Source organism: Epinephelus moara, chromosome 24, assembly GCF_006386435.1.
Source record: "Epinephelus moara isolate mb chromosome 24, YSFRI_EMoa_1.0, whole genome shotgun sequence".
Lineage (NCBI taxonomy): Eukaryota > Metazoa > Chordata > Actinopteri > Perciformes > Serranidae > Epinephelus > Epinephelus moara.
The window spans coordinates 17,714,903-17,738,816 of NC_065529.1; the positions used below are offsets into that span (position 1 = coordinate 17,714,903).

At 40.7% G+C, this 23,914-nt stretch overlaps 2 protein-coding genes across 2 annotated transcripts in view; one reads left to right on the forward strand and one right to left on the reverse strand.

The window, feature by feature from the left end:
• Window positions 1–5,282: 5,282 nt before the first annotated feature.
• On the forward strand, window positions 5,283–12,464 carry lhfpl5a (LHFPL tetraspan subfamily member 5a). Its single transcript, XM_050037107.1, has 3 exons — window positions 5,283–5,933; window positions 9,843–10,079; window positions 11,606–12,464. The coding sequence occupies exons 1-3, from the start codon at window positions 5,531–5,533 to the stop codon at window positions 11,614–11,616; spliced, it is 651 nt and encodes a 216-aa protein (XP_049893064.1). The 5' UTR covers window positions 5,283–5,530; the 3' UTR covers window positions 11,617–12,464.
• Window positions 12,165–23,914, reverse strand: part of srpk1b (SRSF protein kinase 1b) — a 29,799-nt gene continuing 18,049 nt past the window's right edge. The window contains exons 3-16 of the mRNA XM_050037104.1: window positions 23,430–23,557; window positions 23,094–23,202; window positions 22,499–22,586; window positions 22,301–22,388; window positions 20,270–20,376; window positions 19,187–19,352; window positions 18,585–18,610; window positions 18,269–18,497; window positions 17,616–18,041; window positions 16,281–16,375; window positions 16,006–16,113; window positions 15,318–15,387; window positions 14,046–14,138; window positions 12,165–13,719 (exon numbers count right to left, since the gene is read on the reverse strand). Of these exons, the coding sequence (XP_049893061.1) occupies window positions 13,535–13,719; window positions 14,046–14,138; window positions 15,318–15,387; window positions 16,006–16,113; window positions 16,281–16,375; window positions 17,616–18,041; window positions 18,269–18,497; window positions 18,585–18,610; window positions 19,187–19,352; window positions 20,270–20,376; window positions 22,301–22,388; window positions 22,499–22,586; window positions 23,094–23,202; window positions 23,430–23,557 (1,918 nt within the window). The 3' untranslated portion in view covers window positions 12,165–13,534. The remainder of the gene's footprint in view (window positions 13,720–14,045; window positions 14,139–15,317; window positions 15,388–16,005; window positions 16,114–16,280; window positions 16,376–17,615; window positions 18,042–18,268; window positions 18,498–18,584; window positions 18,611–19,186; window positions 19,353–20,269; window positions 20,377–22,300; window positions 22,389–22,498; window positions 22,587–23,093; window positions 23,203–23,429; window positions 23,558–23,914) is intronic.

The window sequence follows — 23,914 nt, forward strand, 5'->3', positions numbered from 1 at the left end:
TACACATTGTCCTGACATTGAACTTTGGTCACTCACCATCACAGCCTAAATTCAACCGAATATCAATGTCTTGGTGGTCAGCTGCTGGCTGTAGCCTGAATAGCAACAAACAGGAAATTGTATCAATCTTAACATCTAATTCTCAGCAAGACAGTAAATGTTTCTGTATTGATACATCTTCAGGATTACCACCCCTTCATGGCACATTTGCACTCATGAAGGATGCTTTGAAAAAGCAATATACTGTACTTTAAGGATGTATGTATGAGAGTCCAGAGGAGCCTGCATGTGGAGCATTTATGTATTCACATATTACCAGCCACAGAAGGATATAACCATGGTGGGTGATCAGTAATGAGTCATGAACATGATCCCCTGTAGAGCAGACCTACATTCCAGCCTCCTTCCCCAGGGCACACGCTGACCCACACTTTGCTCCGCTTCTTGCCCAAGCTCTGGTGCTTCCTGCTGGGCTGTGACGGGGCGGGCAGGCAGCTGGGATGGAGGCTGGTGGGTTATAGTGGCTGCTGCAGCCTCGGGGAGAGGCAGTGACACTCATTGACTGATTTTGTGCTGCATCACAGGGCAGAGTGTGTGTGAGTGTGTATGTATGTGTGTCAGATGAGAGAGGACGGAGGGGTGGGGAGTGGGGGGTCAACAAGGAGTGGTTGTTCTTTGGTCCCCTGCCCCAAGCCCACTGCATGCTGTTACTCACACGTTCACAAAAGACTAATAGAGTCCATCTGTGACAGTGGCCCCGCCCACAGCTCCAGGAACAAGCTGTCACGATTACTTTAAACATACAAATTAATAATTTACATGATACTCAGATGTTTGGTGTCCATTCTGTACACATTCTGTACCTGTGTGAATGTGTTTATAACATTTGTAGATGGAAAAAAATCCACTTCCTTGAACCAGAATTTGAAAAGATCATAAGCTTTCACTCATTCTAGTAGCAACATGTCACTGAATTAGTTTCATGTTCTCAACTTCTTTGTCATCTTACCCCATCACCTCCCCTCTCATCTCGCTGGTGGCATCCTGCACCTCGTTTCTATGGAAACAGCCTCTAAAGAAGGCGCGCAGAAAGGGACAGGAAGAGATGCTGAAACAGCAGAAAAGCCTCTTTGTGCTCTCAGAGGCTCACAGAGCGAATCGGCCTAAAGAGGGTGTAAAAGGTTAATCACACACACATACATACAGCTTCCACTTCAGGCAAGATGGAGGATACCGTAAGGAGCATCACCAGACTCCTGAATTCCCCCTGAAGCCATAGAATGAGCTCTATTGATAGCTTTTACAACTTTACACAGCTTTTAGAAAATCTGTTTTTACTTCAACGCTTGGAGGCAGCTTCTGCTAAAAGTGTTTCAGTGGTAAAATAGAATGTATTCATTTTATCTATAACGTCTACCGTATGTGAGCAGACCAGTGTCAGCAGGGCCTTGCTCATGATTTACTGTCTTTGCACTGTTATGGAACATTATAGTTAATGTATCCACTTAGAAAGCTGTGACTAACATGTTTGATCACATTATGCATTCATAGAAGAAACCCAGACATGCACACACACACACACACACACACACACACACACACACACACGCACAAAACAAAAACACGCATACACAAGGAATGCATTAAATCCCAGCATCACAAACACACACACACACACACACACACACATGAAATCTCACTCCATTCTGTATCGGAAAATTGGATTGCTGCTCCAGAATAACTTGATTATAAACAACCTCCCTCTCACTCTGGGGCCGTATCACTTAATAAAGCTAAGTGCATTGACACGCCGGCGCCCACACTCATACACACACAAAGACATGTGCAAACACACCGCTGCAGATCTATATATCAACTTATTACATGTACCAGATCAATGGTAAGAAAACAAAGAAAGTGAGACAAAACTGAGAGCAACTAAACATCACAGACAGATATCAGGTTAAATTTTAAATAGATTGAAAATCAGGCTCTAAGATTGTTATATTATTTAGTCAGCAAGGAGCTTTGTGCGCCTCAGTATTGGATGATTAGAATCTGAAAGCAACCAAAAGGTCAAATGTATCAGCATTATGCATGTGAAAGGGCGTCTTTAAGTCAATATATTCATGTGGGCCAACACTGAGAACAAAACCACTGAACAGACGTGGAAAAACACTGTGACAGTGAAGTGTGTTACGTTACAGACGGCAGCACAACTTCACTGTTGTTGAGTGCGTGAAAAGCATGGAGGAAATAATAATATGATGTGACTGTAACAAAGCACCACAAACATGCATTTTCAAAGTACTTTATCTGACATAAACATTTAATGTTGCCACAATAAAAGCATGAGATGTGAGATATCAAGTGATTTTGTTTTCAGGATTGATGGTGTGGATTTTGAACAGGACACAAAACACATTTCGTACAAATAGGTGAATACAAAGCATCAGAAAAACAAGGAAGAAAACTGATCATACTGACAGGGTTTATAAGCTGCTAAAATTCAGAGGGAAATATTGTGCTGTGTATTACATTTCTTTAACAGCTATAGCTGATAGTCACTTCACAGATTAGGATTTACAGAACAAATCATCAGTTTATGAAATATGATTTATTGTTATAGATTTAACTACACAGCCATATAAAGTTGCAGTTAGCTCCACTTTGACCCCTTAAAACTTTTAAGTGCTTGCACATGATTCAGTAATGATATTAATACAATAATGTATGGGAAACTTGGGATGGTTGTAATGTTTTTACCATTTCTGTCAGTATCTTGGAACCTTTTAAGCCAGTGCATTCAAAATGTGATATATGAAAGTTACATGTGTCTGCTACTGAATGGTGTAGCTGTTATCTGTGTAACACAAACAGAAAATGCTTGGTTTGGTCTCAAACACAAGAAGCAAAATGTTACAATAGTCCAGGTTAGTTGTAACACAGCCTGGGTAAAATGTTACATTATATAATAAGGGTGATGACCTAAACTTAAGACATTGCAATCTTTTAATTCAACACTTAAATTTTGTGTGACATAACTGTTGTGTGAGTGTGTTGGGCGGGGCTGGGTGTTTGTGTGTGTACCTTTGATTTGATTTGATTTGATTTGAACATGTAAAAAAAAAAAAAAAGCAATTGATTAAAACAATTAGAAAGAGAAGAAAACAATATATTCACATCTCATTTACATGTTCAAAAGGACTGGGAAGAAGTATACACTTATCTGCTCCTACCCCTTGTTCACTCAATACTCATATCAATAATAATAATAATACTGTAATAACAACAACAATAGTAATGATAATAGTAACAATAATAACAACAACAAGCAAAAACAACAACCACAATAACGACTACAATAATGACAGTNAGGAGTAGGAAGAAGTATACACTTATCTGGTCCTACCCCTTGTTCACTCAATACTCATATCAATAACAATAATAATACTACTGTAATAACAACAACAAGCAAAAACAACAAACAACAACCACAATAACGACTACAATAATGACAGTGACATACGACAACAACAACGACAACAACATATACAGTAGATACACTCACTTACATACGTATGTGTTGTCTGTGTATGTGTTTGCACTCGTCTTGCATTCTTGTGTGTGTGTGTGTGTGTGTGTGTGTGTGTAGCCCTACCAACTTGCATGAAAGATACCTACAAAGACACATATTCAACATTATTTAAATCTGAGAAAATTAACTCTAAAGTATGCACTGTTATTACTAAAATAAATGAAATAAAATACTTTCTTACCACAACATTAGTGTTTCTCCTTATAAACTTGGCTGTGTGTGCCATAGGGTGTTAATTCCTCACCTGAAGAAGAATAAAGACTAAACTAAACATGTGCAGAGTGAATCAGGTGGTTTGTAGCCTGTTCCTGGTTGGAGAAATTGGAAGTGTTACCACTATTTCTGTTTTACAATCATCCCCAGCCTCCCTGATTAGAACACTCTAGAAAGTAAGCAGTTTGCATTACATAATTAGTAGTCTAGTTTCACTTTTGACACTTAAGTAGTTTTCACCAAAAATACTTACGTACTTTTCTTCATGCATAATTTTTCAACTGGGAATTTAACTTGTAATTGATTTATGGTATAGTATAGAAATGTACATTTCCAATATAATCTAATATTGAGTTAAAACTATAAATAAAACTTGAGGTATGCACTGTATACAGTAAATTATTCCCTTGAATTAGCCTATGTGAGAGAATATTTCGTTTTTTCTGAGAGTTAATTAGGGCCAACTCAAGGTGTGAACTAGAGAGTGACACAATAAAAGTGGGGGAGGAAATGTAAAGAATGAGCCCTAATTGTCTCAGATTGTCTGAAAATGTAATGTCTTTATGTATCAGTAGATAATCTAACATACAAAAGTAAAAAAAAACAACAACACCGAACTGCTGACACTTGACCCCTCCCCTCAACACCAGTGCCACCACCACCCCACACATAAAACTCCACATTTGGCCTGTTTGGTAGCAGTACAAGGTTCAAATCCCTCCAGTTTACTTCAAATGTAGGACTTATCTAAAGAGTGATTTGGGGGCAAAATGGGAAAAATGCTGGTGATGTAGTTACACTGAAGCTCTGCAGCTCCATCTAGTGTTTAGCTGTAGTACATACAAGTATGTTATTCAGACCGTCACAGGGTCTCTCTCCATCACTGGCTCAGTCTTTACTTTCAACTGAACGGATAGATTCACATTTCATAAATCAATACTCACATACCCACATGTCAAGAGTTATTGGTTGCTGGCTGAGAGGAGATTCCTGCCTCACATGGGGGACATAATCCACTCAGTCAATTCAAGTTGGTATGTTTTAAAGTGAATGTCTTTTTAGTTCAAAACCCATTACATCCATCTGCAGTGCGTCAGCAAGGAGGAACAATTACACATGGGTAGCCTATATGAGTATTGTTTTAAGACCTGACAGATATTAAAAACATGAAACTAGAGGGGCCTAGTGGAAGGGACTAGTGGGCCTATGTCTGACCCTATCTAGAATACTGTTTCTTATCTGAGCAAATATTCTATGTAAAAAAGGAAAGAAAGGAATTTGAAAGAAATGAAATAAAGGAAAGTGATTACAGCTTATGGCCTTGAAAGTGAAAGGAGAATAGTCCAACTTGCCACCTGTGTTTCTGCGGATCATCTGACCATAAATCATTCATCAGCCTACCTGAGGACTGCAGCTTCCCCTGGAGACGAAACACTGCCAGCTGATACAGACGGGAGAAACATTCATCCATGAAACACACTGGAGAAACCACTTACTGATGCTGTGGTACCCAGTAACCTTATAGAGACTGATCTGAGGCGACATTTGTAATGTTAACAACAAGGAAACTTCTTGGGCGTCCACGGTCATATTTGATCCAGGAAACCAAGAGCTCTTTCTGATGACTCTTTAACATCTTTACAGAGGAAAGAAAATTCAAGAGAAGTTTGCCACTTGTTAGATCATCCAAGAGACCTCTGAGAGGCCCTGCCTGTCGCCATGCTGCCGGCCCAGGAGGCAGCCAAAATCTACCACACCAACTACGTGCGTAACGCGCGCGCCGTGGGCGTCCTGTGGACGGTTTTCACCATCACCTTCGCCGTCATCACCGTGGTGGTGTTCATCCAGCCCTACTGGATCGGAGACAGCGTCAACACGCCGCAGGCCGGATACTTTGGCCTCTTCCACTACTGCATTGGGAACGCGCTCACCTCGGAGCTCACCTGCAAAGGGAGCGCACTGGACTTCGGCTCCATCCCATCCGGAGCCTTCAAGACGGCCATGTTCTTCGTGGGGATCTCCATGCTGCTGGTGGTGGGCAGCATCGTCTGCTTCAGCCTCTTCTTCTTCTGCAACGCCGGGAGCGTCTACAAGATCTGCGCCTGGATGCAGCTGGCCTCCAGTGAGCACCAGGGTCTCTCCAAAGTTTGTAGCTGCACACAAAAAGCGCCTGTAGATGCTTGGTACAAAAAAGCATGTAATTAGTCTCACATATAATCTCTTAAATCACACTCTGATTAGACCACTAGCACCATAATCCTACAGTATAGATTTTGATGCACATTAAATATATAATCTGTTCAGAATGCAGTACAAAAATAAAACAAAAATACATACACTTTCATTGCTACAAAGTAGGCCTATTCTCAGAAATTATGAGTCTCTCTTTTTGAGTTTCTTTGCATGCCTGCCGCCAAGCATGCTTCTCATACAAGCTTCTTATCTGCTCATTTAACACTTAACATTTGCCATAGTGTCTAACTTTATTCACATGGCATGAACTCCAAGGAAATTCCAGTTTCTAAGTTTAAAATGAGATGTTTAATCAGCTATATAATTAGTGTGCATCTTTAATTTCTCCTAGCTATTAGGGATCAGTAGGACCTGATAGAAAACTAAACATGGTCAACAACAATTAAGCCCCAATGTCTTCAAACCAGTACCTCCTAATTAATAATGGTACTGTTGTTAAAATTGGTCAAATTCATTGCCATATCAAACTACAAGCATTATTAATCATAAATAAACAAGTTTCAACCATAAAATGTGATCAGGTTCTGGACCTTGTCCACTTTTGTGTCAGGATCGGCTGCAGACTGATTTAGCAGAGATGGCTGCCATCTTGTTTTTATATGGATGAGTATATTGTGCTCTTACTACCACTTGATGGCACAACAATGTGTCCACAATCTAAGTTAAGTAGACTGGAGTATAAGGTTGAGTAAACCCAAAAAGTGATGTCCTCATACGAGAGCACAGGGTCTCAGGAGGTTAAAATCAATGAATCTATCAATACATGTCTGTCCAAGGCAGAATGTTTCTCTGGGATCAGGCTGCAACATTAATAAATAACACTATAGAAGAACACAAACATTTATCTGGCACAACACAGTCCCTGCATACCTAAGATATATGGAGTGCAAGTTCAATAAATTCAAGTGAAGATAGTAAAAACAGTAAAACAACAGTGGTATGAAGTTGTGAAAAAGTTGTGTAAGGTGTCATCTATACAAATACTGAATTACTTAGACATAAAGAAAAAGACAGGAAAACCTGGTCTAATTAATAAGCAATGACACATAGAAGTGAAAATGAATATGATGGAAACACTGGTGGAAGAAGAATTCAATTTTTTTTTATAAAGGTAGCACATAACACACTATAGAAATACTTTGTCACAAGTAAAAGTCTCATGTTCAAAATTATACAGCATAGTTTAGTAGTTTAATAATATATCAGTTCAAAATTCAGAGGTCAGAGGTTTTAAGCACACTGCTGTCAATGAAATGTCATGGAGTAATAACCATCTTTTCCTCTGAATTTTGGTACAGCTGAAGTGTAAAGCAGAATGAAAGAAGGAACACTTGAGTCAATGTGCTTAGTTACTTTCCACCACTGGGTAGAAAGACACAACAGTGAGCTAAACCAAATCTCAGGACACCTGGCAGCACTAACTGCAGGTCCTTTGTTTACACAGAGAGGAAACATGAGCACATTCAGGCCTCAAACAGAAATACAAGACAACTCAAGGTTATGCAGAAGCATAATAGAGGACTTGTCCGGTAAAATTTGACCTTAGAGTGAAGTATCCATGAACGATCATCCAACAACATTTCAGCAGTTCCCTTCAACACACACACACACACACACACACACACACACACACAGACAGAGGTGAAACATGACTCTGTTCCTGAAACATGAAGCAGCTTGTGAACAGATGTAGCTGCAAGTGAAAGGACGAGCCTGTAATGAAACAAATAATGAGATCAACCTGGAGGTGTGCTGTTACACTCTCTCCTCTTCCTCTGCAGACCCCTCACACCTGCTGTTAAGCGTGTGTGTGTGTGTGTGTGTGTGTGTGTGTGCGCGCATGCGCGTGTGCTTCAATGAATGCCAGACTTTTTATGTCCATATATTACACACACATACATATCTTTTTTCAGCTGTTTCAGCCTCTAAATTAGTCTGACAGGTTTACTTTGGAGTCCGATTGCAGAAGTTCTGCAAATGATTTTGTTTTTAAAGATACTCATATGGCCCCATGTTGCATTTGAGGGGTAGACACACTGAGTTAAAATTATCAGTAAATCTTGAGGTATGTGCTGTATACAATGAGCTATTCCCTTTGAATTAGCCCAAGTGAAAGAATATTTAAGTTTTTTTCCTGAGAGTTAATTTGAGCCAGCTCAACGATAAAAGTGAGGGGGGAAATTAAGAAATAAAAAAATGGAGTCCTAATTGTTTTTAAATTGTCTGAAAATGTAATTTCTCGTATTAGTAGATAAGAGCGTTGCAGTTTAATGATGATCTATCTTGAAATAAGGGAGATTTTTTTTTTTTTGAGAAGGTGAAAGCGTGTGTGAGGCTAAGAAAGTGAAAGTGTGTGTTTGTGTGTTAACGTTTCATCTCATCACCTGATACTTCACGTGGCTCTGCACGCTGAGGTGGGACGGCACGAGGGCGGCTGCCTTTCTGCAGAGTCAATAATGGATGAACGAGTTCATCTTTCTGGAGTTGAGATGCTCTGGAGTTGCTAGGCAACTCACCTGTGTGTATGTGTGTGTGTGTGTGTGTGTGTGTGTGTGTGTACCTGAATGAATATAAATTTTATTTCTCTGGTGATTTCTCCCTCTTGCTGTTTTGTTGCTCTAACATTGGAGGTGGTTTGTGATATTGATCACGAACAGCAGCAAGATGAGCTTTTACAAGCCAACATTTTATTATATAAAACACAAACATTCAGCTGTGAAGGACGTATTCAGATAAAAATCTCACTGAGAAAAAAGGATGTAACTATAATGAGGTAAATGTATGTAAAGTATTAAAATGCTCTCTGTGAGTTATATAATTGTATAGTATATCATCAGATTATTATTCCTAATTAACTGACGTCTAATCAGCATTTCACTGCTGTATTCGGTTGAGGTAAAGCAAACTAACTAGCTGATTAATTTCTCAATATTGTTTGGGTGGTAAAAACTTCTGAAAATAGTGAGACACAGCCATCACAATTACCCAGAGCCCAAAGTGACATCTGTTTGTTCTGTCCAACCAATGGTCCAAGCCTCACAATTGTAAAAGAATAAATTAAAATACGAAAAAGAAGAGCAGCAAATCCTCACATCTGAGAAGTTTGAACCATGAAATGTTTGGTGTTTTTACATGAAAAAGTTACAGTTATAGTTGCCATTTAAAGGTCCAGTCTGTAGGACATAGTGACATCTAGTGGTGAGATTGCAGACTGAAACATCTGCATACCAGGTGTGTGTGGGAGAGCTACAGTGGCCAAAGCTAAAATGAAAAACATGAATGGCCCTATCTATAGCCAGTGTTTGATTTGCCCCTTCTTGGCTACTGTAGAAACAATGTGGCAGACTTCGTGGAGGAGGACCCACTCCCTATGTAGATATTAACAGCTCATTCTACGGTGATGAAATCACAAAGATTCCTAGATTCAGATGATTATAAACTAATGAAAACATAGTTAAGAATGTGATACCATTTCTGCCAATATATGCCCCCAAATCCGACACACTGGACCTTTATTTTTCTGCTCTTGAGATGTATTGCACACAAAAATCTTCATTTGTGAATATGTAATAACTAAAGCTATCGGATAAATGTGCAGTTGGAAGTGCAACTTTTCACTTTGAGATGCAATAAAGTAGTCATATTTAGTCAAATGAAAAGGAAGCAGCTCTTATTTTCACTTGAGTATACATACTATTTGTAATTGTAACATTCCCACATCAAGATCGTTTAAAGTTTGTGCATTTGAATAAACTAACGGTGGCTTCCTGTCTATCAGGCACATGCATGGTGATTGGCTGTATGATCTATCCCGACGGCTGGGACTCGGACGAGGTGAAGCGCATGTGTGGCCAGCGGACCGACAAATACACCCTGGGCAACTGCACGGTGCGTTGGGCCTACATCCTGGCCATCATCAGCATCATGGACTCGCTCATCCTCTCCTTCCTCGCATTCAGCCTGGGCAGCCGACAGGACAAGCTGCTGCCGGAGGACTTTCAGGTGGAGGAGAAAGGTAACAGAGCGGAGGGAGGGTGGAAAAAAAGGTGGGGTGGGAGAGGATGACGCAGGCTAAATGATAATATTTAGCTGGAGAGAAAATGAAGAATGGAGGGTTTCATTTGAGAGGCTGAGATGAGAGAGGGAGGAAAAGGGTGCATGATAGAGTTGGCAGGAAGAAAGTTAAAGGTTTCAGAGGGTTCAGTCTTGGGTTAAGTGGTGCAGGGAAAATGGAAAGAGGTGAAGCAGAGGCTGGGCACCCTTGAAACCTCAATGATGTCTGTATAAGTGATGACTCACTGAGGTCTCAGTGAACTGAGAGGAAATTGGATGGCAGTGTTGTCCAGTCCAGCAGTTTGGTCCAGACTTAAATTTCTCTACAACGACTGAGTGGATTGCCACGAAATTTTGTACAGACATCCACGGTTCCCAGAGGCTGAACCCTGCTGACTTTGGTGATCTTTAACTTACTTTAGTGACCACATGAGGTTGATATTTTTTTTACTGAAATTTCTCAACAACTATAGGATGGATTGATGTTAAATATGATACAGACATTCTTGTTCCTCAGAGGATGAACTGTAATACCTTTAATCAAAGGCTGAGTGATATGGAGAAAATCAAGTAACACAATATTTTTTGACCAAAAACTTCAATGTTGATATCACCATATCATGGTATTGTAGGGTTGACTATTGGTGCTTTCACAAAATATTTACAATGATATTTTTGATTGCACATGAAGTAGGTGATGGACTATGTTGTTTTCTTAGCTCTCTCAGAGTTGGATGGTAGTTTTGTCAAGCTACGTGTGTCCAGTGTTGGTTGAGTTTTCGGCGCAGCACTTTACCAGTAGCTTGGCCGTCAGCGGCTAACGCTGCCTCTGGATGGTGGAGTGTGGGGTGAGTATTTTCTTCTGATGTGACACTGCTTGCAAATTGCATGTGTCAAGTGCCATGTGCAAGTCTTCCATTTCATCTGCGTTTAAAAAATCCAAAGTAAGTCCTGACATTTGATATGAACGACAACAGCACATTTCTGATTTTTTTCTCCGGCACCTCCATCTTTGTTTTGATGAACTTCCTGCCAAATGCTGCTGAGACCTCTGCTGACCTCACCAGGAAAAAGACATCAGCACCATCTAGTGGACTGAAAAAGCAATAGATTTTATTTTTGTAGTGCCAAAAGTTATATATTTTATTAGTAACAAAATAATAATAAAAGATCCATACTTGACATCCGTGTATCAATACAGTATCGCCACACAAAATATCGCGATACTACGTATCGATTTTTTCCCCACCCTGAATTTCCGTCAGCCTCAGCTGTATTTTGTGTTAGCATGCTAAACTAAGATGGAAAATACTAACTGCTAAACATCAACATGTTAGCATGCTGACTGTAGACTCTTGGGTCTTGTTGAATAGTAGGTGTATATGTTGAAATCCAGCTGAGCTACTGACACAAATCTGTCAGTGTCTGAACTGATAATTACAGTAACATCAGCTTCTTTTTTAAGTCATGTTTTTGTCTCATCTACAGATAACGCCTGAGCCTCCTGTGGACAACAGAGGGAAGAGATGGATGAGGCTTTATGAGGAACACTACTGACTCGAGGGGTTCCGATGTATTTGAAAGCTTTAGGACTGTTAATCGACTTTTCCTGCAGGTATTTTATTATTAAAAATGACCAGAGAAGCTCCTTGTTACCCTGGAGAGAGAATTGTCATAAAAGCTGAGCAAACTGCCCTGTGTGATGTTAGATATGTAATATGTATTTCAGTACTCATTTTATAATGCTGTATTTTATCATGTAATATGCAAACGAATAACCGTGATGCATGTAAGGAGCCTTTGGAGTGATTCCAGTGTGACATCCTGATAAATAATGTCCCAACATTTCTCAATATAATCCTGAATCATAGCTCTGTTAGCTCTCAGTGAAAATACAATCTGATACCACTCTGCAGTATCTCCCCTCTAGATGTCCTGATGATGCATTAGATTAATGATGATGTGTTTAATACAGAGTCTTTGAGGATTGCGCACTGCAGTGGCACATTTATGAGGCAATACACAATCCAGTTCGGTTTTGAAAAATGTTTATTTTTATTACCTACAGAAAAAAAATGAACAATCAAATGAAGAGTGGAGACATGAACAGAGAGAGAGGAGACTTTGTAGAAAAACAAAATGGTTTTGAGGGGGTTCAAAGCATTATTACAGCATCTGCTTTTTAGTACAATCTATTATTTTCAAATCCAACACCTCCATGTGCAGTGGGAACTCTTGAAACAAAGCTTTAGTTTAATTACCACCAACATTCTTCGAGGCATTTCTAAAACGTATTAAAAAAAACAAAACAGCTCAAACCTCTCAGCTTGTGCCTTCACTTTACATTGCTGACAGTCAGGAGCTGTGCAAAGCTTTTGCTGCAGAGAGGGGGGGGAATGAAGGCCAACTATTTGGTGCACTGCACCCTGGGTGTCGATCCACAGAGTTTTACTGTTAATGTGGTAAATGTTATATGAAGCCTTTCTGAACAGGCAAAAAGTGATCCCAGTATGAAACAGCATGAAGTTATCCTCTCGTGCATGACGTAGGAAAAAAACTGTTTTTCACATTGTTTTGTGCATACAAGTGCTTTTTAAGACATGAGATAGCACTGAAACTATTACACTTGAAAAATCTGATATTACACAGTTTGGTTTTACTTAAAAAATAGAGCTTGATTTCTGATGAGCCAGTGAAACGTCTGCTTTCTAATCATGTAGTTCTGCCTGTATACAAATGTACAAAAGTGTTGTTAGGATAAAGCTAACTCAACAGTGCTAAGAACATTTCTATTCTCTCATAACGGCTGTTAGCATTACGCACTGATTAATTCTGAGCACTTTGCACACATTTTGACAGCCAAAGGCATAAAAGCTGGCACGGCTAACATGGTGACTGGCAAACAGACACAGGTTTGGTTTGTTAATATCCTTAATGATAACAGTGTGTGGTTTTGATGGCAGTCTTTACGTTACTTCCTGCTTTCTGCATTTGTAGACAAGTGCAACCTCCTTTCAGATCGGACAGTTGATTATCCAAAGCTAAAAATACAGAGAATAATGTGCTGCAGAGACAGAGCTAGAGTCCGGAAAAAAGAGAGCAAGGTTGATAAGTCCTATACAGCCAGTAAAAAAACAAACAGAAGAGCCATAAATATAGGAAGAAGACCATGAGTGTATTCTATCACCAGCGTAGTCCAAAGCAGGACAAAAACCAGGCAGCAGTCTATTGAATTCATGAGAGTGTGTGGGTAGCCTCTGAGAGCCATGATGAGAGGATGCAGGCACGATGTAGTCACAGGGTCTCGTGGACATGAACGTGTTTGTTTACTTTGTTTCCAAGCCCAGGATCTCCAAAACCTAATTTATCCTTTCACAATAAGAGGGTGGGGGTGAGAGTGGTGTGCACAGTTGGCCTTTAGGATATGAGCCATGGATGGGAGAGGCACTGGGCTGCGGTGGCCCTCCTTTCAGGCACCAGGTCCAGCATGGGCAGCAGGAAGGAGCTGAAGCAGTGGGCCTCCTCTTTGGACCACTCGTACTTTTCTACCAACACGTCAAACAAACCCCATGGCTTCAGCTTGGTGATGTGGCGCAGGTCGCCTGGGGGAAAATACTACATTTCAGTAATTATACTGCTGAATGTTGGCAGACTGCATATTATATAGAGTGAAAAATTATGGTTTTATATCAGCAATGTGTGTTTTTGGTTGGCATGACTCCACTGCATCACCTCTATGTACTGGAAATAGCTGTACTAAATTTACATTGCAAGTTCTGCCCTTCAAACTGAGCAGATGGCTGTTCCCTTGAGCCGTCAGGTGCTCACTCTGAAATAGTAACTTTTGCACCAACACACCTGAGCATATTTTAAGCATGAACTGGATTCAGCTGCAGCAGACAGCTGGTGGCAGGGCGGGCGTGTTTACCTTTCTTGGTGAAAAACTCCTTGGAGTATTTGCCTGCCAAGATCAGCTTCCGAGGAACTTTACCTAGCAGCTCGATGATCAGCGCTATGTGATCTACAGGGAGGCAGAGAGACATACAAACACAGCTGATGAAGGGTAACAGGACGACTGCAATGAATGTGAAGTGCTGGACTCGGAACAATTTACACTATATAGTCTACACCTTCCCAAATAAACCTGCCGTTCATACTCATTTCAGGGTGTCTTGTCTATTGAAGTAGCCCTCTAGTTGCAGTGTTCCTACAGCTTAAGGCAAGTTAGATTTAAGATTTTTTCTTTTTTTTTTTAAATGCCACTTGGAGTCAAAGTTAAGACCAATTTATAAAGAAATNTGAAGTAGCCCTCTAGTTGCAGTGTTCCTACAGCTTAAGGCAAGTTAGATTTAAGATTTTTTCTTTTTTTTTTAAATGCCACTTGGAGTCAAAGTTAAGACCAATTTATAAAGAAATTAACCAAACTGACATTAATTACTTAGGCTTAGGGACAATTTTGCCCAAATTTTATTTTAACATAACATAAAACGTGACTTTTTTTGGATATAATAGGCATTTATTGCCAGGTTTTCTTGGCAATTTTGTGTTTCTGACTCTGTGTTGCATTCCACCGCGTTGATTTCCATCATGCCAAGTGTAAAAAACTTTTTTTTAAATAAAATACACCCAGCCTCGGGGCGTCGGTGGCTTAGTGGTAGAGCAGGCGCCCCATGTACAAGGCTGTTGCTGCAGCGGCCCAGGTTGGACTCCAGCCTGTGGCCCTTTGCTGCATGTCAATCCCTCTCTCTCTCCCCCCTTCACACTTGTCTGTCCTATCGATTAAAGGCCGAAATGCCCCAAAAAATATCTTAACAAAAAAAACATCCAGCCTCGTATGCACTGCCTTGTACCGGTTTCAGCCATGCTGCAAAATCTTGGTTAAATAGCCAATTTTTGTTGAACTAGCACTTCCCAATTTAGTCCAGGATACAGCTACATCTAGCTAGCAGACAGTGGATCATCAACTCTGAGCATCCCAGCTGGAAACAAAATATGAGTATTGTTTCCACTATCCTGATCTGTGTGATGTAAATGAGAGAGGCATTTGGTAACGATTCATAAAATCCCACTTTCCATGTCTGAGCTTTTTAAGACTTTTGAAAGATTGATTTAAGACATTTTAATACCAATTTAAGTCTTAATTCTAGATTAAGGAATTAACATTTTGGGAACAGATGTCTCAGGGGAAGCAGACACTGACCTTCATCTCTGGAGTAGTCTTCTCCAGAGTGGGGTTCAAACAGATAGTCTCCAGTGGCGAGCTCGAAGGCCTGAGGATAAAAACACACATAAACTCAATAAGTGGTGGATGGATGGGTTTTAATCAAATACAGATGCATTCGTGTGGTCAGTGAGGTCAAGGATTCCCTGACTGTCATGTTTTGTTTTCCTTTATCTCAAAGCATGTCAATGTTGTCACAACACTTAATATTATTGGGGTCTGAAGTCATTCTGTGGGTCAGCTAACATCTCCTGTTTTCACTAATGGTGGCTTACTGTATCTTACATTATGTGTGTATATACATGCTCACAGCTGAGTCTGTGTGTGTGTGACAGTGTAGGCTGCAGCAGTAGCTGTAGTAACAAGTAGCAATCAGTCAATAAAAGAGGAGAAGAAAACTGGAGGCTGACATGAACAATGCAGCTCCAACAAAAAAAAGGCATTGTAAATATTTTATGTGGTAGCAAATGCATTCAATATGTTTATAAGACCTGAAGGACACACACATTGTCTTCTGATGACAAATTAACTTAATAAAACTGTCTCTGATTACAATGAAACTCCACAGGCTCTAACACTTAAAATAACTTCACAGTTTGTCTTGCCAGTCAGTGTTAATGACATCAACTCCTCATAGCTCTACAGGTGCTCTGTGCGTCTGTTATACCATGCAGGCAGTGCTCCAGATGTCTGCTGGTGTACTGTAGCCGGCTCCTGTCAGCACCTCAAGAGAACGATACTGCCGCGTCTGGATGTCATCTGTGAAATGTTTGTGCTGCAAGAAGAAAAAGAAGAGAAATCCTGACTGCTGAGGCACAAAGTAACACCTGTGCTGGTGTTTACGTACATTTAAAGGTCAGATTCAAAGCACAGGTAAAATGTCGACAAACCTTTCAAGGATGCCATCAGAGTCCCTTCATTAGAATGTAAATTTGTACTCACCACCCAGCAGGCGTTGCCGAGATCAGCAATTTTAACCTGCAGCTTGTCAGCGTTAATAGGCTCCAGGGGGTTTACTAACATATTGCCTGATGCTCCTGTTAAAGAGAGGAGAAGGAGACAATGAGATAAGAGGACAAGACAGAGAAGCAGGGGGAGGATGGCAGAAAAATTAAAACACATGGAAGACAACCAAAAAGATCTAAGCTGGCAGATTGTTCATAACTGCGCTGGGTCATTCCAACAACTGAGAACAAAACTCGAAGGATCATTTTAAATATGACGACTCAGAGTTGTATCTCTGAGTGGAGGCTGCTCCTGTAGCAGGTGTGACAGTTTACAGTGAAAGATTTATTATGTGTAACACTACAGGGTACCCTCTGGGTAATTATTTAGCAGAGGCTGTTAGTGACGTACTGAGATAATCCATATGCATCACATATGCATATGTATATGTATAAGCACTTCTTTCTGATGCAGTCAGCTCACCTACAGTGCTTACTGAACACACTGTACAGCCCACGCTTACTGTGCCACTCCAGTTAAAACTATTATGGATGTTTTTACTGTCACTGACATGCGTACTGCATTAGTGTGCATATATTAAAGCAAATCCTGGTTCATACTGTGGTTCATGTGCACTAATCTCTATACATATCTGCACATGTGTGCAGAACCTGTAGGCACCGGGACAAGATTTTGAGAGTTGTATTGACCAATCACATTAGAGTGGCAGGTGAACAGTCTGTGAAAAGCCAAAGAGGTGAAACACATTGGCCAAAATGCACTCTTGCTATTGTCTGATGACGATTTAGCTTTTTAAAATTATCTATCGGCATACATATGAAGATATCTGTTTACAGAAATTAGCCAAAATGGCCGGCACAAGTGAGAAGAAGTCTTGGCCTGGTTATCCCCTGGCTACACCCGAAGCCCTCAATTATAGGCCGCTGCCTCCAGAGGCTTACCGTCATCAGACTGATAGCTGACGGGTTCTAAGATTGCATATGCACTAATGTGCTCTTGATAATTTCATGCTGTCAAAGGTGATCAAAAGTGTGAAAACTGTAGATCTCATTATGAACCATTTTGTATAATTCAGTGTAAAGTGTTTAATCGCACGCTTGTATACTTGTTAAACACTGTGAAAACTGATGCACAAAAAATCAAAAATATCTACATTTGATATGATTTCATATCCTTAAAAAATACTCAGAAGAAATACTCAATACAAGCTTCATATGGCTACAAGTCGTGGAACCACACGATGCATAGTACACTGTATAGATATTGTATCAACATACTGTTGGTAAAAGAAAGGGAAAAAGTTTAACTAACCATCCTGGCTGCCTTGATCGTCATCCCCTCTTTTGGTCTCCCCTTGAGTGTCCATCTCCTCCTCCCTCTTCTCCTCGTTGTCTCCCTCCTTCAGCTCTACAGTAACAGAGTCTGGGCTCAGGGAGGCAGGGAGCTGCTGCACATCAGTGTCGGGTTCTCCATTTGAACCGTTACAGGTCTGATGCTCCTCTTTGTTACTTAATGTGTCCTGGGTCTCTGTGTTAGTTTCTGGTTGGTTTGCGTTCTGTTGGTCCTCCTGCTCTTCTGTCGACTGCTTGGTCCCTTGTACCTCTGGACTGGCCTCACTCTCTGGTGTGGAAGCGTGGCCATTGCAGTTCACCTCCATCCTGTTCTCCTGCTCGGCTGCATTGTCTCTCCCCTCGTTTGTCTCAAGTATCTGCTGGGGCTGCTCATCGGGAGTCAAGTCTGTGGTAAAATACAACAGGGATTATTCAACTCTTGCCCAGACTTGTAGTGCTGATTTCAGATGCCTCAATTAATTATAGAATTAGTTGGGGATGAACTTAATAGTTGACAACTAATCTATAAACTGTTGCAGCTCCACATTGGACACCATCTAACCAGTTTTTTTAAGACCAATAAATCAATAAAAACATTTGAACTCAAACAGTTTTCCCCCATCTCTCGCTCACCTGTGATAGTATGGCTAGCAATGTCTTGCAGTGTGGCAGACATAGACAGGGTAGTTGAGGAAGTCGTGTCTTCGGTGGTCTCTGTTGTTGTCTCCTCATCCTCCTCCTCCTCTCCTCCTTCAGGTGTTGCTCCTCCCTCCATCTCCTGGATCCTCTTCTCCAGCATCTCTGCCTGCTTCTTCTGCTTCTTCTTCATCTTCTTCTTTTTGTTCTTTGACATTTTGGCCATCTTGAAAAAGGGGACGAAAAAATCAGAGTTTGTATCGTGACATGACAGATATGTTGATGAAAAAGACCAAAACAAAACAGAACTTACTGGTTTGGCTGCTGGGGCCGTACTCACTGTAGGAATCAGGAAAAATCAGAGGATTATGTTAGTGAACGACATGTGGCAGATCCTTCGCTTCTCTATAATTAGCATGCTGTTCGGGTGGCTGAGTTGATTCACACCGAGCTGTACTAATAGACTGTCTCTGCAGTGGTACCCGGCTCAGCGGGGGTAACACACTCGTCTGAGCAAGCCAGTAATTTCCATAACCAATCCAGTGGTGAGTCATACTGACACACGGCTAAGCTCTCCCTTTTATTAGAAACTTCCACATGCTTTAAGTCTCTCAACGCTAAAATCACACACACAAGAGGATCAAACTAGAGCCGGAACGTCAGGGTATTCCCAATTTATGGCCAGTTTGTGCCTCTTGACAATACAATCTTAAAACCAAGCCCAATTAAAAACATCAATTGATCAAAACGCCTGTTAGTTGTAAACACCAAATAAGTAGTATGCCAGTCAAACGTAAAAGGCACGGGACCTGCTGATAAATCTAAACAGCAAACCTCTTTGTTGTCAGCAACATGCCCGTCAAACCACAGAAGTTGCTTAGTGGAATGCTGAGGGTAAATAAAAAAGGTTGTGACCTGCAGAACCCGAGGGAGGAGCAGCGCCAGTCTTCTGCCACTGCGTAGCTTCAGCAGCCATTTTCTTGATGTAGCACTCGTTGACGGTCAGCAGAATGTTCTCTGGTTTGATGTCTGTGTGGATGATCTTACATTTGGTGTGGAGGTAGTCTAAACCCTGCAGAACCTGCAGTGCAGAAAAGACGGTGTGTTAGAATGATGTATGTCAGAGTTAAATACATCATTGTCTACCTGTCGGGCGTTCTGTGATCCTACACAGAATAAGCAAAGTGATTTCTGATGTGTCTCCAGCTGTGTGGAAAAACTGGTAACTCTGTCTCAGGATGACACACCAATATTTGTTTTCCAAATGTTTCAACTGACACTGCATTCAAATAAAAACATGAAGTGATCATTTTTTCTATTAATAATACTAATAAAAATAAACTGAAAGTTTCTGTCTATCCTGGAATGAGGTAACACAATGGTGATTGAGCCTATGGCCCACTGATGTGTGTATTCATGTGTTTGTAGTATAATTAAATGGGTGTCAAGGGCTGATATTTGTGGTAAAAATGTTGTTTTAAGAAAATGAAGTACTGCAAACCGACAATTTTCACATTAAAAGCATTTAACTGGTGAAACACAAGTTGACTTTTACTATGAAGGGGTCAAAGGAAATGGAATGTGTGTCATGATGTGTATCATTATCGTTCATCAAAAAAGGATGTACAAAAAAAAGATGGTCATTGGGCATTTTTTGACAGCGAATCAGTTTGAAATATTGCTGAGAGTAATAGAACATGAAGATGGTGGCCAGAGTGAACTGGGGAAACCCTCCCTTTTCACTTTGCCCCACTGTCCGCAGACTGCAGACTTAAATCAGATCATAGTTGCTCACAGAATGAGGGAATAAGGCCAGTTATTGCCTGACTTTATTAAAATGACATAAATTTGTTTTGCTGCCCCCAGAACTCAGTGACCTGTAGTATCAAACCACACTGGCTGTTACCATAGTAACTACAGGTGTTGCCCAATCGACCAGGACTAAAATGTTCAAGATTGCCACTTTAAAGACAAAGTTTCGGTGTAGCTGTGCAGTACCTGTCGGATGATGCTTTTAACACAGGGTAGGGGCAGGCCTTGATAATTCGATTTGATGATCCACTTCAACAGGTGATAACCCAGCACCTCAAATACCATGCACACATCTGAAGGAAGACAAGGTCAAGGACTAACAGAACACAACTTCTACAATGACTTTAAGCTTTTTAAGCTTTCTCAGTCTAAAATGGACCGAAGCCAATAAAGTTTATAATGGCACATATGAATACATACACAGAACTGCACATTTTTCTTGATCAAAAGCAGATTAGTTTCATTATCTGAGGGATAGCTGATTTATAAAGCACATTAAGTTGTGTATTTCTCACCAACTGAACTAGACACTGACCAAAACTATTTAATTAAAAAACAACAACTCTGAAATAGTATCAATGGCCATGATTACATGCACATCAATATCACCTATTATTGTGAATATGACAATATTCTGAATTTCATACAGCATATTGCATTTGGATTTTCCAAATTAGGCCTTTTTCCAAATGTGGCATTTTCTGATTAAGACGTCGGTGTTCGTCTGGTTTTTCTAACATTATTTTGACATGTATACAGTGCATTTGGAATATGCATCACAGCCTCTTGCCTGTTTACAGTCAGCTCTGTACACTTTCATGGATACCTTGTCCACAAACCAACTAGCAAACAGTTTGCAAGGCTGGGGTACAGACACATGCCCAGAAGAAAAGCCCATATTGATGGTCAGAGGAAGAAACTCACCTACTTTTATACATTATGAAAGACTTGGATATCAACAGGTTTTCAAGAGGGTGGTTGAAGAAATGAAAGAGAGAGGATGTGTTCTCATGGTCCAACAAGTCTGTCACTGGTGGAAATCCCTGAAAAATTCCTACTTCTATGCAAAGAAGCAAAATGGCACAAGCAACAGCTGCTCTACTCCATATTTTGATGTAATAAATGTAAGGGCACATTAATCGGAATATGCATGGCTGCATGTAAATGGAAATATTAGTGGAATATTTCTTTTCATCAGCCATGCAAAGAGTTTAATAGGAGTATTGTTTTTTTGTTTTTTTTTGGGGGAATAAGGTTAAAAAAAAACTCAATATTTTGTGTATGTAAACACAGTCAATGAGTCTTCCTGCACACACATCATTGCCCACATCTTTCCTCGGCACATATCTGGACTTGAATGTTCTTTCAAGTTTTCCCATGACTGAACAATCCATCAGTACACCAAAAAAGTTAACTCCAGTTTCCAGAGGATGTCTGGGCATGTTGCCTGAGCACACAGCTGTAGACTGGATGGCGTGGGAGAGACAGGGATGCAGTGAGTGTCGGTGCATCGGGGGACTGTGATGCTACAAGAGGTGCCAAAGCACACAGCCACCCCAACGTCACATGAACATCTGTGAATCACAAATAGCAGCGCAGAGTGTGAATCTGGGGGTGTAATAAAATTGCTGGAGACTCAAGACTGCCAAATGACTGGCACTCAAACTGTATATTGTCACTGCTGCATTCAAACTCAATAATTACGGTAGAGATCTGGCTGAGATATGGTAATCTTTAAAAGTAATGCAGACAAATGTGGCCTTCAAGCACAATGACAAGGATGAGCTAAATTAATGTCTGGCCTGAGGTGCTGCAGTCTTACCCTTGGATGTTCAGCACTAAAAGTAGCTATTTGGCCTGGAATGAGTGTAATCAGTATGTCTAAGCCGTCACACTGACATAGTAGGGACGAGAAAATGGAAGGATGCCGAGCATTTAAGTTCTTGTTGCGCTGTTCCCTTCCATCACAGAACGACAGCGCCGACCAGCAAAGACTAGTCAGTATGCACCATTTTAGGGACACAACTCAGCTTATAAACAAGATGTTGCTTTGCAAAACCTGCAACTTCATCAACACATGATCAAAGGGTGGACGATAATGTTGTATGTGCTGCTGTTTCCACCATTCACACTCTGATTACAGGTGTGGGGGAACGTGCAGGGCATATTAAAGAAACTGAACAGAGGATTTCAGCATTTTAGGAACACAAAGGATACGAGTGCCATTCATGCCAGAAATTTTGAAGTCGTCTAGAAGCTGCACAACTCTCTCTCGGTTAGGGTCACTAGGATCTGTGTTTCTCACCTGGAAAATACACACACACAAACAGGGTTGTGAAAGTTGTGGACCCTGGAATAACTGAAGTGTGAGTCATTGTGAAAATATTTATGTCCTGGTGACTGTGTGCGCCTTACAGATTTGAGCAGTTTGATCTCATCCAGTGCTGTCTCTGTGTAATGTTCAGCACTTTTCACAACCTTCATGGCCACAAAGCGCTTCTCCCTGAAAGACATACACACACAGTCAGTGGTTTAACTCATCACAACCGCATGAACTTGTTTTGAAATGTGTATCAATATCAATAACAGTAACATCAAACCTCCATAAAAATTCTAATAATGTCCGACGACATTAAACTAAAAAAGGCACCAGGCCTTTACTAGAACCTATAACTATTATTTTTTAATAGGTCCCTGATACTTAATACGTGCTGCTCAGGGTTACAGAATTCTTAAGCATATATATATATCTATATATCTATAAATAACACATATATAGGCAGCGGCAGGGTGGAAACTCCTGGCCCTCGCTTCGGGACATTACATACTTATGCATGCACACTGTACTCCTCGGCTACTATTAAGAGATCCAGACACTATTTAAGGCCCTTCTTTTTGCCAGGTATTACAATATTAAGAAAGCACACTTCATTGCAATGTAGCAGCAGCTGTGGTTTTTACAGATCATCATCTACATTTCACTATAGTCAGGTTCAGGATTGAAACTTACTGGATGTCCCAGGCCAGCCACACAGTGGAGAAGTGCCCCCAGCCCAGCTTACGGATCACATGGTATCTCCCGTGGAACAGATCTCCAATCTTTACATGGTGATATCCACCTGACCAAAGACAGATGCAGAGACATTCAGACAATGCTGTTCAAGTATGTACTCTGAGTGTATGTGTATGACAGTTAATGTATTCACATGGATCAAAGCTGGACTGCAAGTGGATTTGAGAAACGTAGGATTGTGGATTTACACACATTTACATGCACACAAAAACATTAAGGTCTATGTCGGTGTACTAAAATTGTCTTATTGGCTTGAATACACTGAACACCTACCCCTGCAGTAGTCGTTGGGGTCCTCCTGCTCGTCATCATCAGAGCCCAGGATCTCCTCATCCTGCTCTGGGAGCGGAGAGTCTGCCTGGCCCGGCTGAGAGCCGCCTCCACGACCATGAGGCTCTGGTCTGATTGGGGAAGACAAACAGAGACAGAAGGATGGTAAGAGTGAGAAGAAATAGAAAAGACAAGACAGCAGCTTAAACCGAAGGAAGGGAGGCAACGCAAAGGGAGGAAGAGTGACAGTAGGATTTCTACTCACAGAGACTAGAAATCGTGTGACACTGAGACGAAATAGTCGACATCCAAGAATGCAATTTCCATAATGTGCTACTTTAAGAGGCAAGGCATTTTATCAAAAAGCTTACAGTGTGGTTTCATCCAGAAAAACTCATAAGAGAGTGGATTATGTCTAGGGCTGGACCATTAATCGAATTTTAATCATGATTTCGATTTTGGCTTCTCACGATCATAAAAACATTATA